At 40.4% G+C, this 23,289-nt stretch overlaps 1 protein-coding gene across 1 annotated transcript in view; it reads left to right on the top strand.

Annotated features, from left to right (window-relative positions):
* LOC122535433 (neurogenic protein mastermind-like) overlaps nt 1-4,435 on the top strand; it is a 52,518-nt gene extending 48,083 nt beyond the window's left edge. The window contains exon 3 of the mRNA XM_043666968.1: nt 4,295-4,435. Coding sequence (XP_043522903.1) covers nt 4,295-4,435 — 141 coding nt within the window. The remainder of the gene's footprint in view (nt 1-4,294) is intronic.
* Nucleotides 4,436-23,289: the final 18,854 nt, after the last annotated feature.

The raw sequence follows: 23,289 nt of genomic DNA, 5'->3' as shown, positions 1-23,289 counted from the left end.
TTTTTTGGAACTGCACTGATCCGAATTTGACTGCAAACGTCCGAATGTGTTTGCAGGGAATTCAACTGCGCAGCGTTAGATTTAATCGTGTGTATCTAAAGTGTTTTATCTGTACTCGGGTTTCTTTATTCATAGAAACCTGTATTTGCATAAACATCCGGACTCCACTGATCACGTGTCGTTATCACAGCTGGCGTGTAAAAGCCTTTGTGATAAGACAAAAGAATACTTTGAACGAAGTCACACAAATAACGAAAGCGTTATCGAAACTTGGACTCTTGCGCCCGGAATTTCAACAATGTGATCTGGGTCGTCGTTATAGTTCCGGTGACGCTTATGTACGTACGTAACTAAACTGCGGATCGTAATAACCGACGCCACAATATTTTGACTCGTAATGAGCGGAGTTCATGCCATTTGCAAAGTAGATTAGGTAACTGCAGATTCTGACTTCTACGCTGATTGCACGTGTGATTCACGGCTTTTTTTTTTTTTTTGTCTCGCGTCTTTCTTCGACAAAAAGAGTCGAGGAATAATATATAATAATAACACAAGCTAAAAATATTGCTCGATCGAACGTCAATGAAAGAGCAAACGTTTGAGTCTACACGTGCGCGCAATTACACACAACGTTTGTTACGATACAGTTTGAGAGTATAATGCACTGCACTTTGTACGCGCGAGCTGAATTATTACACGGCCAAACAATTAAATATTAATGCGCGTTGTAAATCGTAATTTTCGCGTGCGCTGTGAAATTCATGGGGATTAGGAATTCTCGGGAGTTAATTAGGATTTTATGCGCGGACGATGGCGACGAGCGTGTTACGAAATAAGGAAAGTTTTCCTGGCCGGGGCTGGTGATTCTCTCTCCCTGTTTACGAGTCGCTCGTCTTTTGGCGGGTTTCCAATCGTTCCCACTGTGTCGCGGGGGAATATCCCGAGGTACGAGTGTTTTCCTCGTCGGCCGCGTTAATAAGCGGACGCTGCTCAAACATTACCGGAAATTAAGCGTGCGCGCAGGCGCCTCCCGTTCGGGTTCAAAGGTTACGTAAACCTTCGATCGCGTGCGTGCGTTTGAAAACGCGCGCACACCGTCATTGATGCTATATTTGGAACCGATGACGATACTTCTCTTCGATTTTTACGTTTATGTTTATTCTTAACGCTGCCGGAGCTCTCGAGATAACCAATTTACAATTTTTTTTTTGTTTTGTTTTCTCTTTATCACTTTTGTGTAAGTCCGTGAATATAAAACAATGTACATATATCACCGAGACACTACGACAAATTGACGTACGGGCAATTATATTCGATGAAATATCCTATTTTGTGAAACGAAATTATTACTTATTACATATGTATAATACATATGTGTGTCATACAGTTTATGTGTTAAAAATCTTACCAAGTAGTGTACAACGTATCTTATGTCTTTGTTTCGCTTCGTACAGATATAACGGCCTGAACTAACCGTGGCATTTATCATTCAATCTTATCGGAATGAATTTCTTTCCACGCTTCTTCTAATTTCTCCCATAAGTCTTTTTTCAATTTTGTACACGTTCTCCGAAGTTTTCTGTCCAATTCATCCCATAATTCTTCGATTGGATTTTTTAAATATACATATCATTTTTTGATATTTTTTGAAATATTTATTCAGACTATATACTTGAAATATTTCAGTTTCGTTCCCAAGTATTATTATAAAATGAGTACATATAACAAGATTGTACAATAAAATTAATCCAGAAGAGTATATCTGTGTTCTAGTAACTATTCAGCTCGAAATAAGCAAGTGTCCGGTGACTTATGGATGGCAGTGTATCTCTGCAAATTTAAATGATTTCTCGTAAAATATAGAAACAAAATTCTCTGTTTAAAACTGGCGGAGCGATTTTTCACGCGGTCGACACACGAACGCTCTAGAATCTGAGAATGGAGCCGGGAATTTGCAAGACTGGCTGGCAAGTCGGTCCATAAATCAGCCGCTTCGAGTGCTTCATCGAGTGCCGTCGTTCCGCGACAGTGTTCGCTTCTTAGAAACTACGAGTTCACTCGGCAACGTTTGATGCAATTTGTACGCGAGATTGACTCGCGAGCGAAATATCGCGAAAGGATAATTCGTCGAATGTTCTGGCTCGGAACATTCTGATCGAATTTGCGAAACAAATATGTAAATGATATTTGTGTATTCAGAGACTGAACGTTAATCTATTTCAAATCACGAGTATCGAATATTAATGCCGATGCGAGTGATAAACGCCGCGTAATCAAGGGCTTTCACGCCACATCTCGCCCGCGCGCGTTCCGTTAAGGTATCAATCGCAACGTTACCGCGAGATAATATAATACCCGATGTAATTTCATGAGCGCGTTTAGATCTGCCGTATAATTCGCTGTCGAAGCGTTTCGAACGCGCTGCTAATCGGTTCGTACGCACATACGCGTACAAGTTTTCATCGTGGAAGGGAACTCTTATGAAAATTTCATTGTCAAAGAACGCTGTCGTTAATTTTCGTAAGAAAAATTCGGCAAGGCGACCGCTAGTCGATCCAATCCTTTTGTGGAAAATTTGAACTAACTCGGAGCTTACAATCAGGTATTTATATTTTTCGCGAATATACCACTCGAGGAAGTATAGATAGAGAGACGTTCAAAATTCACGCATCTCTCGCTGACTGACTGTTCGGTCACGTGCCACACTCGAACCCGCAGTCTCTCAATGGATACTGAACTTTCTGATCGCGGCAGCCGACAATCAAACGCGAACTGAAACACGAAGAAGAAGAGTAGAATCGCGAATAATTCGTCGGTGGATTATGAAGCTTGGGCTTCGTTTTCAAGTCACGGGGAACTCTCGTCGGAATGTTATTCGTGTCACTAGGTACGCGGAGAATCTGTTCGCCCGAGGGGATGCTCTTTTCCTCCCCTTTCGAACCTCTCTCCCTTTTTCTTTCGGCCTCGGAGCAATTTCCGCGGTCGAAAAATCGAGGTTAACGGAAAAAGCGAAGTGGAGAGGAGGAGTGAAAGAGCGCGTGAAAGAGAAAGAGAGAAAGAGAGAGAGAGAGGGAGAGGGAGAGAAGGGGTGGATGGCTTCTATCCAGATGGTATCTCGTCTCTGGCTGGGCGTAGAATCGGTATCGATCGGTCGCCGCGTTTCATGGAAATAAATCGCCGGCGTCGGTTGGCGACCCTGTCTCACCTATGCAAATCGGGCCGCCGGTTAATTGACAAAATATTCAAATCGTCAGAAACTCCGAAGGTTCATTCAAATGATAATCACTATGCGTCACTTTCAAGATAACCTTCTTCTTCTTCTTCTTCTTCTTCTTCTTTTTCTTCTTCTTCGTCTTTCTGTTTCTCCATTTTTCTTCTTCTTCTTCTTCTTCTTCTTTCTCTTCTTGTCTAGGTTGGTTTTAGATTTGTCCGAGATATGCATGATCTTTGTTCACCGATCGTTTCGTCGAGGTACGCATTTGAACGTTGAAGGGTTATCGATTGACCCGAAACGTCGATCTGCATATTCGTAATAGCGGGAAACAAGGACGCGTTTCCTTTTCCAGTGACCTTCATCTTGACCCCGGGCTGGCAGATTTACGTCGACACGCGGCCTCCTGTTAAATATAAATCGGCCGAAATTATTATCGTTCGAAGGGAACCAACAGGAAGCTTGATCAGTAAGAGTCTGACCTTTGTACGACTGCTTGGTCTTTGTCGACTGAGCGGAGGAATTTCGGTCTTTGTGTTATATTTTAAGCCATCGCCGGTCCTTAAAAAGTAATAAGTGATAGTACATGCTTTGCAGTTCGCGCCTTTGCGCTCGAATGTCGTACAATTCGAGCCATATAAATTTCTAAACAGTTGCAGAGCACGGAATTTCTTGTGAAGAATAGAAGGAGAAGTCGAGTTTTCGAGTTGTGACGTTTCTGTTACGTTGAGTTTTATTCAACTGCTAATTCTGCTTCATGCAACGAGAAAAAGAAACATTTCCTCCCTTAATTCGCGGAATTAACGTAACGCAGTGACGGATCACAAACTTATGAGTATTAAATTACCAGTGTTTGGAACAATTGGCGACATTAAAATAATGTAATTTCGCCACAAAAAGTCAACCATTTTCAAGCTCTTTCTCTTTGAAATGTTTTTGCAACATGTAATAAATAGAAAAGTAGAGGTGTTGTTCTTTCTCCTGAGCCTCCTGATCACAATTTATCTTCTAACATTTTCTATTTTCATCAAGTTGGTAGACCTCGTGTTTTAATGTAAATTAATTTTACGGAATTTCGTACAGCAACATTTAGAAGAACGTTTCATCGTAAAGAGAAGAAAACTTGGATCTTCAAAGACACGGCGGATGGGTTCAGTCATGAAAAAGATTTCTTCGCCTCGAGGGACGTATGAATTAAAAAAAGGCATGGTATGTCAAAAATGAATTTCTTTTATTTTTATGAAAAATGAATGCAGAATAATATCGTGAAGATAAACGCTTCGGATTCATTCTCGTTGCGAAATTACAACAATTTAAATATCGCCAATTTTTTGAAACTGTTTGGAAAATGTTCACTTGAATGTAAATTTAATATACAGACACGTAAGCACGGTAACAACAAACCTTGTTGTTACCGTACATTATCTGCACGTGTGATTCGTTATTTCGTGTTCAACGTTCTGTTCTTCGCTTCTGCCGCGCGGGTGTGCACCACTTGAAGCACGATTTGATAATGGAACAGCACTCGGCTACGACTGACTTTCGAGCGTTAGAGAACTGTTTCCCGTTGTTGGAACATCGCGGCGTGTGGTCCAGATATTAACGCGCGCGTCCACGTCCAGCCTCTCGTAACACACGAGAACACACTTCTCTCGATTAATTACTGGTTTCGTTGTTTGCAAGGAATCGCGAAGTCGATCGCCAATGAAACTGAGAGAATAAAAGATAAAAAAAAAAAAAAAGAGTAATTTCGTTGCTCGACGCGAAACGAACGAGAAATTTCGTTGACGTTCGTTAACGTCGGAGAAACGTCGCTCCGGCTTTCACTTCGAGCGCAATGTGCGTACCATATCGCTGTTCGACGTTGCGAAACTTATCCACTAGGCTTCGAACCTTTGTCAATTCTGTTCAACGCAAGAGAAACTTATCAGTTTCCAAACCACGCGAGACAAATACCACGTTGTCTTAATCTTTGCTTTGTGATTAACAACACGTGACAATTGTTCAAACTTGTTCGTTCGCAGAGAAGATCTTTGCGAAGAACGCAAGTAATCGTAAATTTTACACCTGCTCTCGACAATTTTTATCCCACGTATCATCTACCAACAATTTATTTACATTGAAGCATCACATCGTACAAAATGACATTGGATAGCTTTGGAAATAATCATTCGAATGGTATTTAACAATGAAATTTTGTTTTTCCAAGATGTGGTATCGTTTAACCCTTTGCACTCCAAAACTATTTTTCAATTCTTTTTTTTTTTTTTTTTTTTGCAATTTGAAAATATCGAGTGTGACACAACGTAAGAGTTTCTGTGATAAAAACTAATGTCGAGTCACACTCAACAAAGGAGTGAATTTAAAGCAATTATCAACGTGCATTGTTTAAGTTTGCCAGAGTAAGCATAATATATACAAGAGTTAATGATACATAGTTTCAATACATCTTTGGGCAACATAAAAAATAATATCCTCCTCTATTTTTTTACTACTTTCGTAAGAAGCAATAAGAAGTCTAGTTTATGTGAATTATTTCAATGAGTGTCAATTGATTCAGGGCTGTTCTGAAATTCTTTTGTTCGTCTTACGTCGTTATACATGTGGCTTTCACTCTAGGCGTCTGTTCAGACGCTACTATATATTACACTATATTGTACATCGAATCATACAACGCTAAATGTATACGTTTGTTATGATTATCAGTGTTTAGATACAGAATCCTTCCGAAGGGACAATCGAGTGCAAAGGGTTAAAAAAGCTCGTAGCAACTTTTCAGTTTTGCACAAATTTTTGCACAATTTTTTTACTACTTTCGTAAGAAGCAATAAGAAGTTTAGTTTATGTGAATTATTCCAATGAGTGTCAATTGATTCAGGGCTGTCTTCAAAAATTTCTTCTTCTGAAATTCTTTTGTTCGTATTACGTCGTTATACATGTGGCTTTCACTCTAGGCGTCTGTTCAGATATTACACTATATTGTACATCGAATCATACAACGCTAAATGTATACGTTGGTTATGATTATCAGTGTTTAGATACAGAATCCTTCCGAAGGGACAATCGAGTGCAAAGGGTTAAAAAAGCTCGTAGCAACTTTTCAGTTTTGCGCAAATTCTTAATCCTTCCACTTATTAGAATATTCAGTTGCAGAAATCGTAACGTTTGCAAAAAAAAACTGAGGCATCTCGCGGATTCTCGAGCTGGTTCCCCGCGAGAAGGGACCCGCGAGGTGTGCTGCCCCCTCCCTCGCGAGGCTCGTTCGCGGTTTCAGGCACACACAACGCGACACACAACGTTAGAAGGCGTGCATTCCACAACGGTGCCGCATACCGCGCTGAAATCGATACCCGCGTCTCTCTCCGTTCGTAACCTACATCGTGGTGTGTCGAGGCACGTACAGTCACCGGCAAAATGCATTGTCTCCCGTCCATTCTTCCGAATCGGCCGCTATCAGCGGCGCGGACCATACCAGCGGATTCGATTTGTCCTCTCGCCGCTTCCAATTTCGAGGCCGTTGCGTTGCGCGGTCGCGATATGCCATTTTCCAACTGCATTCCCGGCTCGCGGTTCTTACTCTTATTCCCCTTTTTTCCTCCCTCCCTTTTATTTATTTATTCATTTTTTTTTCTTTGCGGTATAGCAACCGGGTCTCTCTCTCTCTCTCTCTCTCTGTTTTTCGATTACTGTTTCGTTGTTTAGTACAGATGGAACCCGGCGTTGTCGGGTCCTTTCCATGGTTTTTTCAGCATCTGTCTTGGTATTGACACGACGTGGACAAGAATTTCGGATTTCAGTCGGGAAGCTTCGTGCTGTTTTGAGAGAGAATCGGTAATCGGGGGTGATTGGTACTCTACATGGATCGCAATATCGGATATTTCTTCAAAGAACTTTCGAAGCGTCGAACTCGAGTCTTTTTTTTTTTCCTTTTTTTACGAACCTATACGTTCCCTTTTGGTTATTTCGAGAGAAGTTAATTTGTGGAATTATTGGTGTACCGTGCAGCTTAAGACAAGACTACAATTATTATAGTTGAAATTGGATAGGTCGCGTCTGACTTCTTGATAGCGGTCGATTCAAGGAACTTTCGATGCTTCGAACTCGATTTTTTTTTCCTTTCTCGCGAAACTACACGTTCCCTTTTCTGGTTGTTTCAATAGAAAATTGATTAATTTGTAGAATTATTGGAGTACGATTCCCAAAATTCGATGGAACTTAACTGTCTTAAGACGAGACTACGATTATTCCAGTTAAACTTAACTTCTTGCTCCATTCCTCACGGTTCGTAATTTCTCAATGTCTCGCAGCAACAGCAGATCATTTACTTTATCATCATTTACTTATGGCTCCTTCGAAAACTAGATCGTATACGAGTACCTTTTACAAGTTTAAATGCATCATCGGTGAATTCGACGTTTGCTTTGACAGTCCGTCGTTCCACGGCAAACGAATGAATAAAACGCGGGCAAATCGCGTTTGTGCCCGGTTATTCCCGGTGCTTCGGAAGCGACGTATAATAAACGCCACGTTTAACGGGGCACGTTTATCCACTAAATATCAAAAGATTTTTAAGCGGCCGGCGCGAAACGATGCGTTTCATACGCAACGATCTCTAATAATTTTTTTAAACTGCGAGCGAGATCAGCTTGTCAACGATGGTGAAAACAACGTTTCCACTTGATACCGTAGTTGAAACCGAGCTCCGATTCTCCGTCCTTTTTCACTTTTTTTTTTCTTTTTTTCTCTTTCCTCCCCGCGCATTATCGAACGTACAATGACCCAATGTTATATTTTAAACAATGAATCGTTTAAACTGATTTTATTTGCGCGCGCGGGGGCCAACGAAACTTAAATCTCGTATCGATTACGCGAGTTTTTGCGCGCGCGCGCGTACACACACACACACACACACACACACACACACACACACACACCAGCTCGCTGCTATTCATTACCCGTTTTACGCGGATACAATATAAATCACGCATGGACCGCTTTAATTTTTACGCGCCGCGCAATGACACCAGTTTTTCCGCTTCCCCCTTACGCCCTCCCACACCGTCGCCACGGGGCTTTCCCTGTATATTTGCATGTAAAACACCGCGGTGCGTGACAGTGTCACGCATAAATATTAAGGGTGCGCGCGCGCTTGAAAATCTTGCAGCTGCTGGACAATTTTTCCAAAATCGACGGTTTTTTTCTCCTAGGTTGCCCGTAAAGATTTCTTCCTTTCTTTTCGTTATTATTGTTTAACGTTCTTGGCAGTTCGAGATTTAACCCCTTTGCGCTAGTAACTGGTTTACGGACCATAACGAGTGACCAAACCTTATGTACAATAATTCGTCTTCTCTTTGAATTTATCGGTATATCACTGGATAGAAATGACTAAGAAGTAATAAATTTATTATTTGTTTTGCCTGGGTTACATTTTAATATACTTGAAACTTAGAAAATGTAATTTTCGGGCCAAATATTCTCGACGTGCGTCATTCCAGCGCAAGAAGTTAACTACTTGCGCTGGCAACTGATTGCGGACCATAACGAGTGACCAAACCGTATACAATAATTCGTCTTTTCTTTGAATTAATCGGTAGTAATAAATTTATTATTTGTTTTGCCTGGGTTACATTTTAATATACTTGAAATTGAGAAAATGTAATTTTCGGGCCAGATGTTCTCGACGTGCGTGGCACGTCATTCCAGCGCAAGGGGTTAACTACTTGCTCTGGCAACTGATTGCGGACCATAACGAGTGACCAAACCGTATACAATAATTCGTCTTTTCTTTGAATTAATCGGTAGTAATAAATTTATTATTTGTTTTGCCTGGGTTACATTTTAATATACTTGAAATTGAGAAAATGTAATTTTCGGGCCAGATGTTCTCGACGTGCGTGGCACGTCATTCCAGCGCAAGGGGTTAACTACTTGCTCTGGCAACTGATTGCGGACCATAACGAGTGACCAAACCGTATACAATAATTCGTCTTTTCTTTGAATTAATCGGTAGTAATAAATTTATTATTTGTTTTGCCTGGGTTACATTTTAATATACTTGAAACTTAGAAAATGTTGTAATTTTCGGGCCAAATATTCTCGACGTGCGTCATTCCAGCGCAAGAGGTTAACTACTTGCGCTGGCAACTGATTGCGGACCATAACGAGTGACCAAACCGTATACAATAATTCGTCTTCTCTTTATATCACTGAATAGAAATTACTAAGAAGTAATAAATTTATTATTTGTTTTGCCTGGGTTACGTTTCAACGTACTTGAAACTGAGAAGATGTAATTTTCGGGCCAAATGTTCTCGACGTGTGTGGCAAGCGATGCGTCATTCCAGCCCAAGAGGTTAAAGGCGGAGAATTAAAATCGAAACGGGTCGCAACTGCGACTTCCCGAGAGCAGGCATACTTACCCCTTTGTCAAACTCGGCAATGGGAACTCGCTGGCTGAAGACGCTCACCCAGTTCTCCGTTGTCCGTCCCCGTCCCTCGCCGTTCGTCTCATCGATAGCCGAGGGGAAACAATGGCCGAGGAACTAGGCGACGCCAGATAGATACATACGTAGTTTCGTTCGACGGGTTGCACACGCTCTCTCGCCTCACTTTGCCGCTTTCTGCCGGCTGCAGAAATCCGCCGCCTGACTTGCTAATTTTAACTCGACCGTGACATCGCGCGAGGCAAGAGCCGCCGCCGATCTTTAACACACGATGGTACAATCCCGGATCGGTACGTTCGACAGCCAACACGATGAGCTGCCAAACGAAAGCATGAAAACCAGAGAAAAGGAAAGAAAAGAAAAGAAAAGAGCGACGGAGGACAGGAGAAAAGGGCGTGAGGGGGGGGGGGATGATTCGGTTTGTTAACCCGAAGTTGGAGTTAATTAAAGGATCAGCTAATTATCGCCGGTGTATCGCAGGTTAATGCGTGTCCTGGCGCGGACTTTGGCAGCGCGAGCAGCAGGGAATTTGGTGGGCGCGACTCGGCTGGAAATGTAATTGGAACGCGAAAGTGCGCGGAGGGAGGGGCGGGGGGGGAGGGGGAGGGGACCACCGGGGCTGACAATCGTAATTAATCGAGGCGATACAAACAAACGCAGCTACCGGCGAGATATTGTTTGGCCGCGCGACGCGTTCCACGCGCAACAAATATCAAGCCCTTTATAACCGGCTCATTTTTCCGGGGCCACGTTTCCATGGTGCTCGCACGGAATTTTCAAACCGCGTTCTCGCGAAAATTGCCTCTCGATTTCGTTGGTCGCCGATTTTCCTCGCGTCTCTCTCTCTCTCTCTCTCTCTCTCTCTCTCCCCCTCTCTCTCTCTCTCTCTCTCTCTCTCTGTCTCTCTCGGTTCGATCATACGCTGGTGGCTGAATATTTTCTACGATTCGATCGTCCACTCTTGTGGCGAAGAGTTTACAGAGGGTATTCGCGTTCAACCGCGGAACGAAATGTTTTTGTGGAATTGTTCCAGAGTTATGTACGTAAGTGTGACAGCGTTTTGCGACTGTGGACAAGGGTGTTTGAAGAAGTTGGTAGAATTGGAGGGTATTATTTGTTGTTGGTGTCAGTCCTGTTCGTGATTTTTCAAACGGATATTAACGACTATTAACACCGGTTAATAACCGAGCTACGTGTTAATATGCATTTTGTTAACAGAAAGTTATTGATCGTGTTTGTACATTTCTAGAGAGTGGCATGGTTAAAATCACCCGTACGAAGAATTTACCGTTCGGCCATTGGCGTTAGTTTATGCAAAAATCGACGGTCAGTAATGCGTTAACACTGTATCGATCGGATATTTAACGTTATCTACACGAAACGCCAATTGGAGCCCTACGTGAAAATAATCACATTACGACGCGTAAACGTTGAAAGCTGTTTGGCTCTCGCAAATGTGCACAAATACGATACTCTAAGTGGTACACGGCATCGCCCGTTTAATATCGATTAATTGGCAATATACACGATTTCCGGAAAAATAATCGCAATGTTGTCCGTAATACTCTTCAAAAGTATATTTTTGGTAACAAGTTAATTATAACTAACTAGAGTGGCTAATTAGCAGCAGCTAAAAAATGAAAGAAAAAAAAAAGACGTTAAGAAAGAGCAAGCACGTATTCAAAGTTTGTCAAAAAATCTGAGAAAATCGAACGTTTCTGGAACGTTCGAAGGAGGAAGAAAAAAATCATGTTTTCGAATTGATTCGATTATCTTCAGCGCGGCGTTGAGTAAGCGAAGCAGTTGCATAGTAGCGTTTATGATAATCCTTCAACTGCCGTTTATGACCAGTAAGTACAACCTTTCGAATGCAAAGTAATTTCTCTTTTCAGTTGCTTCACACGTATTATCGTTGTCTTGCCGACCGAAACAACCCGGGAGGAAAAGAAAAAAAAAAGAAAAGAATGCATTGACAAATGCGTTGAACGTCAGTCCGTTGCACAATTTTCTTTTAAAAGTTTTTACAATTCACATCTGTACGCGCGCAATCCCCCGAGTGCTTTGAATCCAATCCACTTTCTTTTTTTCACTTTTTTTTTTTAATCGAGATTTCGAAATTAGAAATTAGATTCGCGAATGTTGCGCACTGTAAATTGAATCGTTGCGATATATCTGTTTAATTTTATAACGTGGAAACGAATCCTCGCTGTTGCCACACCTTTCTCTATACAGGGTGTCCCTGATTTAAATGTTAAAATTCGTATAGAGGATCGAAGAAGAGATTCTCAGAAGTTTACGATTTCGAGAAAATCGTAAAGGAAGAAACTATAATTTTCTCTACTTGTTTATTCAGTAAGTTTATTCGATGCCAGTCAATTGAAGAGAGTAACTGGGAGACCAAATTATAGCTGTAATGCACCAAATATCAGGACAACATTTAGCTAGAATCGGGTCAGTGTTGGATGTAATGTTTGCATTGCTGCAACCTTTTGAACAGTATCTAAATAAATAATATAGATGATAATAGATGATATTATAAGATGGCAATATGGATGAGCCAACCGACTTACTTTCGATACAATATATTTGTAGGTTAGGTTTTCGCCGGCTCGAACATACAAATACTTCGTTCTTTTTACTTTAGTCGCAAATTATTGTTTTACACCATTCGACAAATCAGTACACAACATTGTACGTGTATAATGTACATTTCAGCCATAAAATTACACTTAATCAAACTTAGTCTGTGCGACTCAATGCTACTTTCAATCACCATTTATATCATCTTCTCAGAATAATGAAACTGACGACAGTATGTCATAGTAAATCGTAATATCAGTATATAATAGTAAATCGTTTCTTTCTTGAAAATCGAGCAGAAGAATTCACAGTGAACGGAGTTCGACTCGAAAGTGCGACGCGTCGCCGAGGCTCGTAAATGCGAGCGTTCTTTCAAAGACAAGAGCGGAGTGAGCGACCACGCAGTATTTTTGGTCGGTCCTCCGCGTAAGACTTGCTAATAATGACCGGTTCGAGGAACTATCGGCCGCCTTCTGGAACTCATAACTATATATTTGATCCGGGCCAGATAAACATTGCTCTCGAAAATAGTAACCGCATGTCCATTCCGCGTTCACCAGCTCGATACATCTTTCTAACAGCCGACGTCTGCCGCGTCTTTTTTCGCCTCTTTGACGAGCCAACGAGTGGAATCATCGAGAACCGGCGCGAACTCGCGGAATGACTTTCAACGCCACTCTCGATTTTGCGATGCATTGAAATTCATCCTGGATCGTTGCGATCGGTTGATTCACTGTTGATTCAGTGTTTAATGATTAAAGCTTCGATGATCTTTACAAAATAATTAAAAAATGGTGATGTAGGTTGATATACGTGATATTATTCTTAACACATTGCGTACCGCACTCGGCTCCCAACTTGCTCCCAGAGACCGCACATTTTTGGAGCAACAGGGAAACTTTGTACAACGCGCGTATGCACATCTTTAATTCACATTGATAAAATATTCTTAAATATTAGTTTATATTTTTTAAAGTAATATTTAAGAATCTATTTATTATGTATTTTAGATTTTAACTATTATTTATTTTATATTTATATTTATATATGCATATATGCATATTCTTTAATTCACATTGATAAAATATTCTTAAATATTAGTATATATTTTTTATAGTAATGTTTAAGAATCTATTTATTATGTATTTTAGATTTTAACTATTATTTATTTTATATTTATATTTATATATGCATATTCTTTAATTCATATTGATAAAATATTCTTAAATATTAAGTATATATTTTTTCATATTAATACTTGAGAATGTATTTATTATGTATTTTAGATTTTAACTATTATTTATTTTATATTTATATTAGCACGTTGAGGACGGTATGCTCTGATCAAGTATATAGCCTGTATTTTCTCGTATTTTTTGAATTATTTAATATATTCATTTAAGAAAGAGTTCAAGAGAATGTATAGCATTTAACAAGTGTAATATTTTATTAGTAATTATTATTAATAAAATTAAATTATTTTTCACTTTAGAGGTATTTTATTAAATAAAATGAAAATACCTTTAGTAACGTTTCTTGGTGTTGTATGTTAGGAAACAATTTCTCCAATTCTTGAAAAATTATATAATGTTATATATAAATTGTAATATTATATAATATAAATTATATATAACGTTGTCTGGGTCGTGTCCCCTGCAACGCAAAAACGCGCAACGTTGAAACACGAAAATTTTCGTCTCCAGTCCACAATGTTATTGACAGTTATTCGTGGTATATCGTTTGTTGGCTAAGCCAGTCACCAGTTTCCGACCTAGGCTCGCTCGAATAATAATCAAAAGCTTCTCGCGGCAGTTTGAAAAAAAAAAAAAAAAAGAAAAAACGGAGCTTTCTACGAAGGGTCGTAACGTGTTCGACGACGCCCGCGAGAGCTGCAGGCGCGTTTCGTGCGCGTTCGAGATCTCTCATCTGCTCGTTCGATCTCTCGCGCGTTTCTTTCCACAGCGGACTTGTGAGATGGCTCGCCTCTAAAGATAGAGGCGGTTGTTCTACACGCGTTTCGTATTATGCCGCCATTATCGATAAACCGACCGGCGGCCGAGTATTTTTGGCTTGTAAAAGGCTCTTCTTCGGGGCGTTTCGCATCCTTCGCGCGGCACTGCTTCGGGGTAACGGAAATTTCATCGATGAAAATCACTGGCAGAGGAAGAAGCTTCCTTCGCTTCTTAAAAAGGAAGACTTCCTTTTTCTTTTTCTTTTTTTTTTTTCCCTTGGTAGCGTTTAACTCGCGGTTTATTGCGTTTATTTTTACACGGTTAAGCGATATAACCTCTTGGTGACAGAGGATTGATTTTTCTAATGGGACGTAAGGGCTAAGGAAAAATGAAGGAAATTTGAACACTTGGGTTTATTTACATTTTAAAAAAATAATGTAACAAAGTATTGATTTCTGTTTCTATGTAGGCTACGAGAAAAAAAGAAATTATTGGAATTGAAAATGTTAGATACACGTGTCGATTGGATCAAGAATGATCCATTACGAGACACCACGTCTGAGAGTTAATTAAAGAACAGTTCGAGAACAATGATCAATTTGGAGCAGAATTTCAATAGCTGGAGATTATTTGCTAATGCTGTTACTAATATTCGGATACTTCGATCTGATTGATACGTTTCAAAAGTTCAAACACGAACCTCGAAGAGACGTCTGCCTCGCAGAGTTCCCTGATTAAAAAGTTTTCTAAGCCAGGCGTCGTACGAACGACGTTCTCGTGATCGTAAAATTATAAGGCGTAGCATAATCTGGTCCTCGATACACTGCCTAACCACACTTCTCGTCTCTCTCTCTCTCTCTCTCTCTCTCTGTTTCTCTGTCCGTTTGGCGCAAAAACAGATCGCGATCCGGGTGCAATCGCGCAACTGCAAATAACTCTGCTTCTGGCCGACGTGGGATGCGCGGAGTTGTAAACACGCTTCTCTCGAGTTGAACGGAAGCTCCTCTCTTGCTGCTCGCTTGCTCGCTGAAATCCCACCGTTCGATCTCGAGTCGGAAGAAGAAACGTTGATACTTTCCCTGTCACGACGATCCTTCGATGCGCACACATCAGCTTTGGAAAAGTAAACATTCAATTGAAAAACTTTTTTTTTTCATAATTTTTCTTTTCTCCGTTCTGGCATATCGAAATACATATTTCAACAATTAATAAAATAACATGCGAAATAAAAAAAAAAAAAGAAAAGAAAAGAAAAGAAAAGAAAGATTCGAGACAAAGGAAAAGACTCGACCCTTTCGATTCGGAGAAGAAGAAGAAGTGATACAATTTTTTTCGACTGAAAGAGGGAAATGAAACATGAAACAAGGGAAATTTCAAAAATATCTTGCTTGGTAAGAGAGTTGCGGTAGTTCAAACAAACTATCGTCTACACGAGATGTATTCAATGATATTTCTGTAAAGTTTGGTCCCGAGTGTAACAAGATTATGTGAATACAAAGAGACAATGTCAAAGGAATATGATACCTGGACTGTAATGAAGGAGAGAAGAATTAATTTTGTGTGTGATACATATTTTGAGGCAGCTGACCTCAGGCAAAAAATAGTTCAACACTCATTCTAATGAAATGTATACTATTTACTCAAACTTTATGTAAGTTTTAACGAGGAGTAGACAGTAGCAACAAACAGAAATTTCGTGAATTCAAATTGATATAATTTGCTTGGAAGAACGCAGAAAAATACTTCTCCCATCCCGTTATAAAGGTTTTATGGCAAATATTTTTTAAATCGGTGACCCAAGTTCTAGATCACTCCTCGAATCGAGAAAGTCAACTGGAAAGTGTTCAAAAACTCACGCCGTTTATAAACTAAATAATAAAACTTGGTGCTCGCCAAGCGAAATACATCGACGTAGCGCATTTCGAAGTTTTTCGCGGAGGGATTGGGAAGTTCGAGTCGCCGTTTGTGCTTTAATCACGTGCTAAGGAAACGGGAAGTTGGAGCGTTGGTCGTTGCTGTAACTATCGGCGATACGTCACACACCGCTCTATTTTCCACGGAGCTAGCCTCTGGCTACTTGTTTGCGTAACCACGCGACAATAAAATTCGTTTACGAGTGCATTAGGTCCGCGTGCACGGCTTTGTGCGATAGCTACTTCCGTTCCACTTGTAAATCACGAATTTCACACTGTGTCACTGTGTCTCTGTTACAACTCCTTTGCCACTTCCAACACTTCTCCCGATAATTAGCAAATGTTTGAAGGATCGAAGGTTTTGAAGCAACTCGTGAGTAGGGAAATAATTTCCTCGTAATATTCTCGTGCGGTCTCATTGACTGCCCTGACATTTCGTCCAGATTTAACGTTCACGTTAAGACACTAGTAGTATTCGTCACATTTAACAATAAACACAAACACGTACAAACTACGAACACTTTAACACCATAAATCGTATGATTATAACAGTGGTATAGTTAACAGTCTCTGCAACGTCGACGTTGAGACGTGTCGTCGCTCAAAATCTGAACTTTTTTTCTTTTTTCTTTTTTCTTTTTTTGTAGATACTTTCGATAAACGATAGAGATTGACACTGCGATGTACAAACACTCCAATAATTTTAGACTGCTCTAATCCTGTCGTCGCCAGATTATTATATACGTATTGTACCAACTTGTAAAATTGTAAAAAAGTCTGACGACAATTTTTGGGTGAATAAAGATGAGCGAAGAAACCACTCAGTTTGAAAAGTGGACTCGCGTCGCGATGCTTGTAAATAATACTGTACACACACACACACACACAGTGTACAGGGGGATGATAATTAGGCGTGGCAAATGACGAGATGCTCTCAATGATATCTTCCTACATGAAGGATGACATAAGCATAGTTCGGTGTTGATCTTGTTCGAGTTCACCGACTTATGATTTATTGTACAATGATTAAGCAATGGGATCGCAGGAGGGGTGATCGCGTGCAAATTTTGCAAATTATGCTATTGAACGATGGGTTTTACACGGGTTTCCGTGTAAATTGATAGGATTCTTAATTTAAAAGTAATAACGACAGCTCGATGGAAATGTAAGCTTCATTAGAATTCGTACCTCAAGCTTTATTGCGGCATTGTGATAAAAATGTGGGTCGTGAGAAGAAACGATGATGATAATGCATACAACAAAATTTGATAATAAACGAATAATTTATATCACGTTAATTTATATCAGGCTTGTTTCGATACTTTTGATTCGTGTGGGCAATTAGATCGAATTAAAGTAACAGACGCGAGCAAAATGATTCTTCTTTCACGTCGAATGAGACGTAGATTTAGCGAATTGCTGAAAACGATCGATAAATGGTGCCATTTGGTGTGAAAGGGTATGGCCATTTCGTGTGTGCGTTTCAATCGGTTGAAAAGTGTGTTTAGAATAGCGTAAAAAGCATTTCTGTCCATATAAATGTTACAAACGTACGAGAAATTTCAAATAGAATAGCCGTTTGACATACATTTCTATGCTCTAAGCATAGAAAAAAAAAGTTTGAGCTACTTAGCGAACGTTCTTGGCGATCATCGATAAATTCAATTGCACAATCACCAATCAATCTCTGGAGTCGGCGTTATTTAGAGTGTTAATTAAATCAACTGTACAAATTGCAATGTCACAACATGCTGATAGATTGTTAATCTAATCGTAAACGCGTTACGTGTTTTCCTTAATTTAGTACGCGGAAAGTGGAAGTAAATTAATATCTGGCATTTTGGCATTGTTTTTGATCGTAACGTCGATTTTAATATTTTCCTTGACAATGTCCTTTACTTTGGTAATACTCTGCGTGCAAAAATATCGACTTTTCGTTAATTAAACAGACACGAGAAATGTATCGCGTGTGTCCAGAGTGCACGTATCGTTTCTTTTTCTTCTCTTTTTTTTTTATTCAGAAAATTCGATTTTCATTCAAGTTGTAGTATGGCTCGATGCAGACATTACAACCGTCACAGTTGAAACTTGAAACGCAACACTGATGAGATCAGCTTAAGTTTAATTCAGGGAATCGCGGGACATCACAATTCTTACTCGATGATAATTCTTTTGACGTTTGATACGCATGGAATTAAAAAAAAAGTGAATGGGTGGCCCTCTCTGGTAACGATGATACGTCAATTGTGAAAAATTATGGCTACCAAGAGAGTCATTGGCTCGTTCCGTTGATCTTGCACGATATTTTCAGTGAACGATAAAAGCGGAAGCGTCGCAGACGTGGGAGATGAATCGAAGAAATGAAAGTTTGAAAGGTTTTAAGGAAAGTTAAGAATATCATTTTCCTCCTGATATTTGATAAAAATTTAAGCTCGTTAAAGTCAAGCCCGATTTCAACTTGCCATAAGGAAAACTACACGTTGAATTCAAAAATTTAAGTTCAACGATTTAAAATGTCAAAAGCTTCGTTGTACAAAATGTTTGACACAGTTCCATGAACCATAGTAGTCGATACTTTAATTTCCCTAATTTTTTAATCAGACACTTTCTTGATAACGCGCTATGTTGACGGAAAATTCCAGATAATATCGCTAATTTTAAAAGTTTCAATCATTGAAACGAAATAACTCTGTTAATTGTTACAGATTTTCTAAAGAAAAATGAAAATAACCTTTCTCGAATTTGTGATTAAACATTTTATCAATTTTCCACGTACAGCGAAGAGCAGTACATTGTATCAATGATAATAAAAAATTGCCGATAATTCAAACCGATGTAATTTTGTAAAAAAGATAACGAACCACTTGGTTGGTCAAAAAATTTTTTTGCATTTAAATTTACCACCATCTTGAAGACTGAACGACCTCTCAAAATTTTTTTTCACCGTTTTATCGAACGTTGAACGACAAAAATTCAAAAAGTACTAACATTTCACCATCTCACCCAAGTTCAAATATCGTACAACGAGTTTTAAAGGTTCGTTGTGAAGAAAAAATTTCAGTCTTCACAAAAAAAAAATTTTAATATTTCTACATTTGAATTTTGGCAATTTTCGAGGAAAAACCTCACTCTTCCATCCGTTACATGATGTAAAATCAGCCTAACCTAATCTAAAAAAAAAAAAAAAAGAAACTCGTCTAATTAAAAAAAAGTAGAAACTCACGATTAAACTAGAAATTTTGTTTAAAATGATACCAAATGGATCGTTGTATGATCTTTTTTTTTTTACATAGTTATTATATCAGTTTAAATTATTGACAGTGTTTCATCTTACAATTCTTCTCTTCACTGTATATTGTTATTCTTATTGAAATGTTTCAACGCTTCCTTCCGGCAACACGAAACGTGTTACGTGCTGCCGAGGCTGCAAACGCGATTCATAATTGCGCTCTTCCTTGTTCGAGCCGTAGAAATTAATCCACGTCCGTGGCACCATCCGAATTAGTCCACTTCTTGAATAATTAGGTTACTCGTCTAGCAGTCTAACGCGAAACTCGACACGCTGTTTGTCGCGCCTGGTTCTGAAACGCGCGGACGCAAGGTCGATCGCGCGTTATCTCGCCACTGTTGGCGTCGATATTGCATAATGCAGCGCTTCGTGTTTCTGGCTTATCACCGTGAATTTTTCTCCTTGGCTCGTGATTGATTCGACGCCGAGTCGAACTCACTCGGGAGAATTACGCGAGCGACTAATTCTTGAAACAGCGACTCGACGAAAGTTGATCCAAACTTTTGATCATTTAACGCTGTAACCAAGTATCAAAATTGAAATGCAAGGGATAATAAAAACTTTATAACACAAGGCGACACGAATTTTATTCGTACGTTTCGCAATAATTGTTTCGAATACGTTGAAACTAAAAAAGAAACTGTTCGGAAGAAACTATGTGAATTATCGTTTTGACCATTTTGAGTAGTTCCGACGTCGAATAGGTTCGCCTGTTGCGTAATAATAAGCGAAATTTACGTAATTGATCGGGATGAAAGTGATGGACAGATGTTGAGGTTTATTGGTTAAACATTTCGTGTCAATGAAATGAAACGATTTATCTCCGTTGATTATTTAATAGAGTGCTCGTGATTAGAGATACGATATCTAGGCATGACGATTAAAATTACTTTTCGTCGAACAGCAGCGAGAATTGTAAACTTGGAAGTCTTTCGTGTAATCTAGGAATATTTTAATTAATTTATGAATCGATTCAAATTCCCAGCGTCTTCGTATTTTATTAACTCTCTCTTTTCCCTTCGTCGTGTTAAAAGTATAAGAATCGATTAAATGAAGTTCCATTGCTAGACCTTGTGCGATCGCATGACGTAGACGCTTACGTATGTTCAAATGGAACACAAGGCGATACGAATGAAACCAGTGGATGAAAAAAATATAACACCGGACGTTCGCGTAATAACCGCACAACAAACATCTTAGAAAGGAAAACGGAAGACGACCAGCCGTTGAATTATCATATTCAACGATTAGCGTATCGTGTTTACCATCGACTCGCGAGGACGATTTCGCTTTCGTGAAAATATCCGTGGAAACACGTAGGCAGAACACGTATTGTACGTGCCACGCGTAAAACGCAACTATTCACGTTTTCAAGTATCGCGTTTACAAACATCGAAAAATAAAAAAAAAAAAAAAAAGAACGGAAAGGAGAGAAAAATAGTGATAATATAATTCAATATTTTATCATCTAGCACGTCGACTGCTATCACCGGTGATTGAAAATTGATAAAAGTTTCGGCGTTTTTTAACGTTACAATGCGAGGCACGAAAATGCACCGTAAAACGTTCAAACAATTTTATTTTCCACATCGAAATACATGTATTACACGCTTGTATCACTGCTGCATCGTTCTGAAACGAGCGAACAATGTGTTTCTGGCAGTGAAACGTATCGAACGTCAATAAGTAAATCATCAAACCACTCTGTTATGAACGTGAAAAAACAAAAAGAACGTAAAATTATTCTCCACCGTGTTCAAGCCTAACCGGAATCAGACTCCATGAGCCGGTAATGAAATCGTTTCATCCCTTTAATTGGCCCCTAGTCACGCTGACCCCCATCGCGGAGGATAAAAAGATAAAGAAGGGCAGTCGAACGAAGAGAAAAAACGAACGAGCAAGGTAGAAGAATGAAAAAAAAAAAAAGAAAAAAAGAAAAAAAGAAAAAATCGACGTAGATATGCGAAATTTTTAATTGTTAATTTGTTCGTAACGTCTCGCTTTCGACGACGATCCAGTAGCGGTGTGGTAGGTACGAAGAACTCGTGGGCGCTTATCGTGCCTCGCGATAGAAAGAGGTTATTAAACCGAAAATGCGGACAGAAGGAGAGGAAGCGAGAGGCTGAAAAAGATAGATAGATAGATAGAAAGAGAAAGAGAGAGAGAGAGAGAGATTGAGAGGGTAGCAGCGGCGGGAAAAGAGCCGGTCGACATCTGCGTGCAGTCGGAGGGTGGCTGGCAGCGGGGGTGGCCACCCTCACGGCAGTGCCGTATCAAATAGAAGCGTGGCCCGGCCGAGATCGATGCGTCGCGCGGCTCATCACTTATTTACGCCTTCATTACTGTAAACAATGCGTCTCTCTTTGCGTCCGGTCCCTCCCCTTCCCTCTCTTTCTCTCTCGTTGGCTTCTCTTCTCTCGCTTGTCAGATCGTCGACGCCATTCCATCTCGTCTGCCCGATCTCTCTATCATTCGCGCACGTCCATTCCCGAAAGTAACAACCTCTGCTGGACGAGTCTTCGAAACGTGAGATTTTCAGGGTGACTTTGATGTAATCCCGTCTGTGCTGTCTGGGTGATTGTCTGGAAACAAGGAACGTCGCGTGTTTCAAGCTGAGATAATATATATTTTTTAAATGGTACATTTTTAAATTTGTACCTTTGTAAATTGTGTATTTTGTGGATAGACTGAGGGGTAGAAAAGGGTTTTCAAGTTGAAATCTCATCTCAAATATAGCATTGTTTTAAAAAAAATCATTTTCTCCTTAACTTGGACAGGAAGGATTGGTCTACGATCTTGTAGAATTACTTATTAATCGACCAACTAAATACGTTTAGACCGTTTTGTGACCGTTTCGTCGCCTGTCGAAAATCGAATCGTCCAAGTAAAAACTGCGCGGACCGACTTCTCCTCCGTTTTCGACGTCCGCGCGAGCTTCTAGTTCGTTGCCCCTCGCGGAGGAACGGCAAACAGGAAGGATCCACGAGCCGTGTGGATCCGTCACAGCGCGCAACGCCGGTTACACCGTCCACGGTGAATAATTTAGGGACGCAATTAAAAGGAACGAGCCGCGCACCTACGACATTAACGTTCATTAATAAACCACGAATGGATGAGCGAAGAAGCGAGAAGTGGTTGGTTGGCAGCGGCCGCGAGCGGGAGCGATGGAGACAGAAAAGGGGTGAGAGAGGAGAGGAGAGGAGAGGAGAGGAGGCTGTGTGCTGGTATCGCGAGAGCGAGCCGGCGTTTTCAATTAAAATGCCGACATCGCCGCATTGCAGCAGTCGGCGTTGGCGTTGGCGTCGGCGTTGGCGTCGGCGTCGGCGTCGGCGTCGGCGTTGGCGTCGGCGTCGGCGTCGGCGTCGGCGTCGCGCGCGTTATGTGCACAACGTGCCGGCCCACGCGAATCGACGTCGCCGCGCGCGCGTTTATCCGCTTTCCCGTCTTCATCGCCGTGTCCTTTTTACCAGACGCCAACCGCAAGTATCAGCGTCGACCCTCAACCCTCAACCCTCTTGCACCCGATCCCATATCCAAAGCCGGTGCCACTGTCCTCACCCCCTCCTACACGGCTTTTTATTACCGCTCTCAAATATTCTACCCACCACGCGCTTTCCGTCCATCTCTTTTCATCGCCGCCAGCCACCTTTGGTCTTTGCCCTCTGGATTTTCATTCCAGAATTCCGAAATCAAACGCGGATATTCTTCCTCTTGGATTTTGAAATCCAGCGTCTTCGCGTGTGTTTTTTCCTTTCTGTTGTTATTTGGCATTATTTTTGTTTGACGGCGTGTGAGAGGATCATTTCGAATCAAAATTGGAATATATTGTCGACTTTGCCGTAAACGTCACGTCCAATCATCGAGATTGGCTGTGAAAGTTGAAGACAGGTATATCGACACC

This window comes from Frieseomelitta varia, unplaced genomic scaffold (assembly GCF_011392965.1).
Source record: "Frieseomelitta varia isolate USP_RPSP 00005682 unplaced genomic scaffold, Fvar_1.2 scaffold_717, whole genome shotgun sequence".
NCBI lineage: Eukaryota > Metazoa > Arthropoda > Insecta > Hymenoptera > Apidae > Frieseomelitta > Frieseomelitta varia.
Note: the sequence above shows the minus strand (reverse complement) of the source record. Positions and strands in the feature narration are given on the sequence as shown.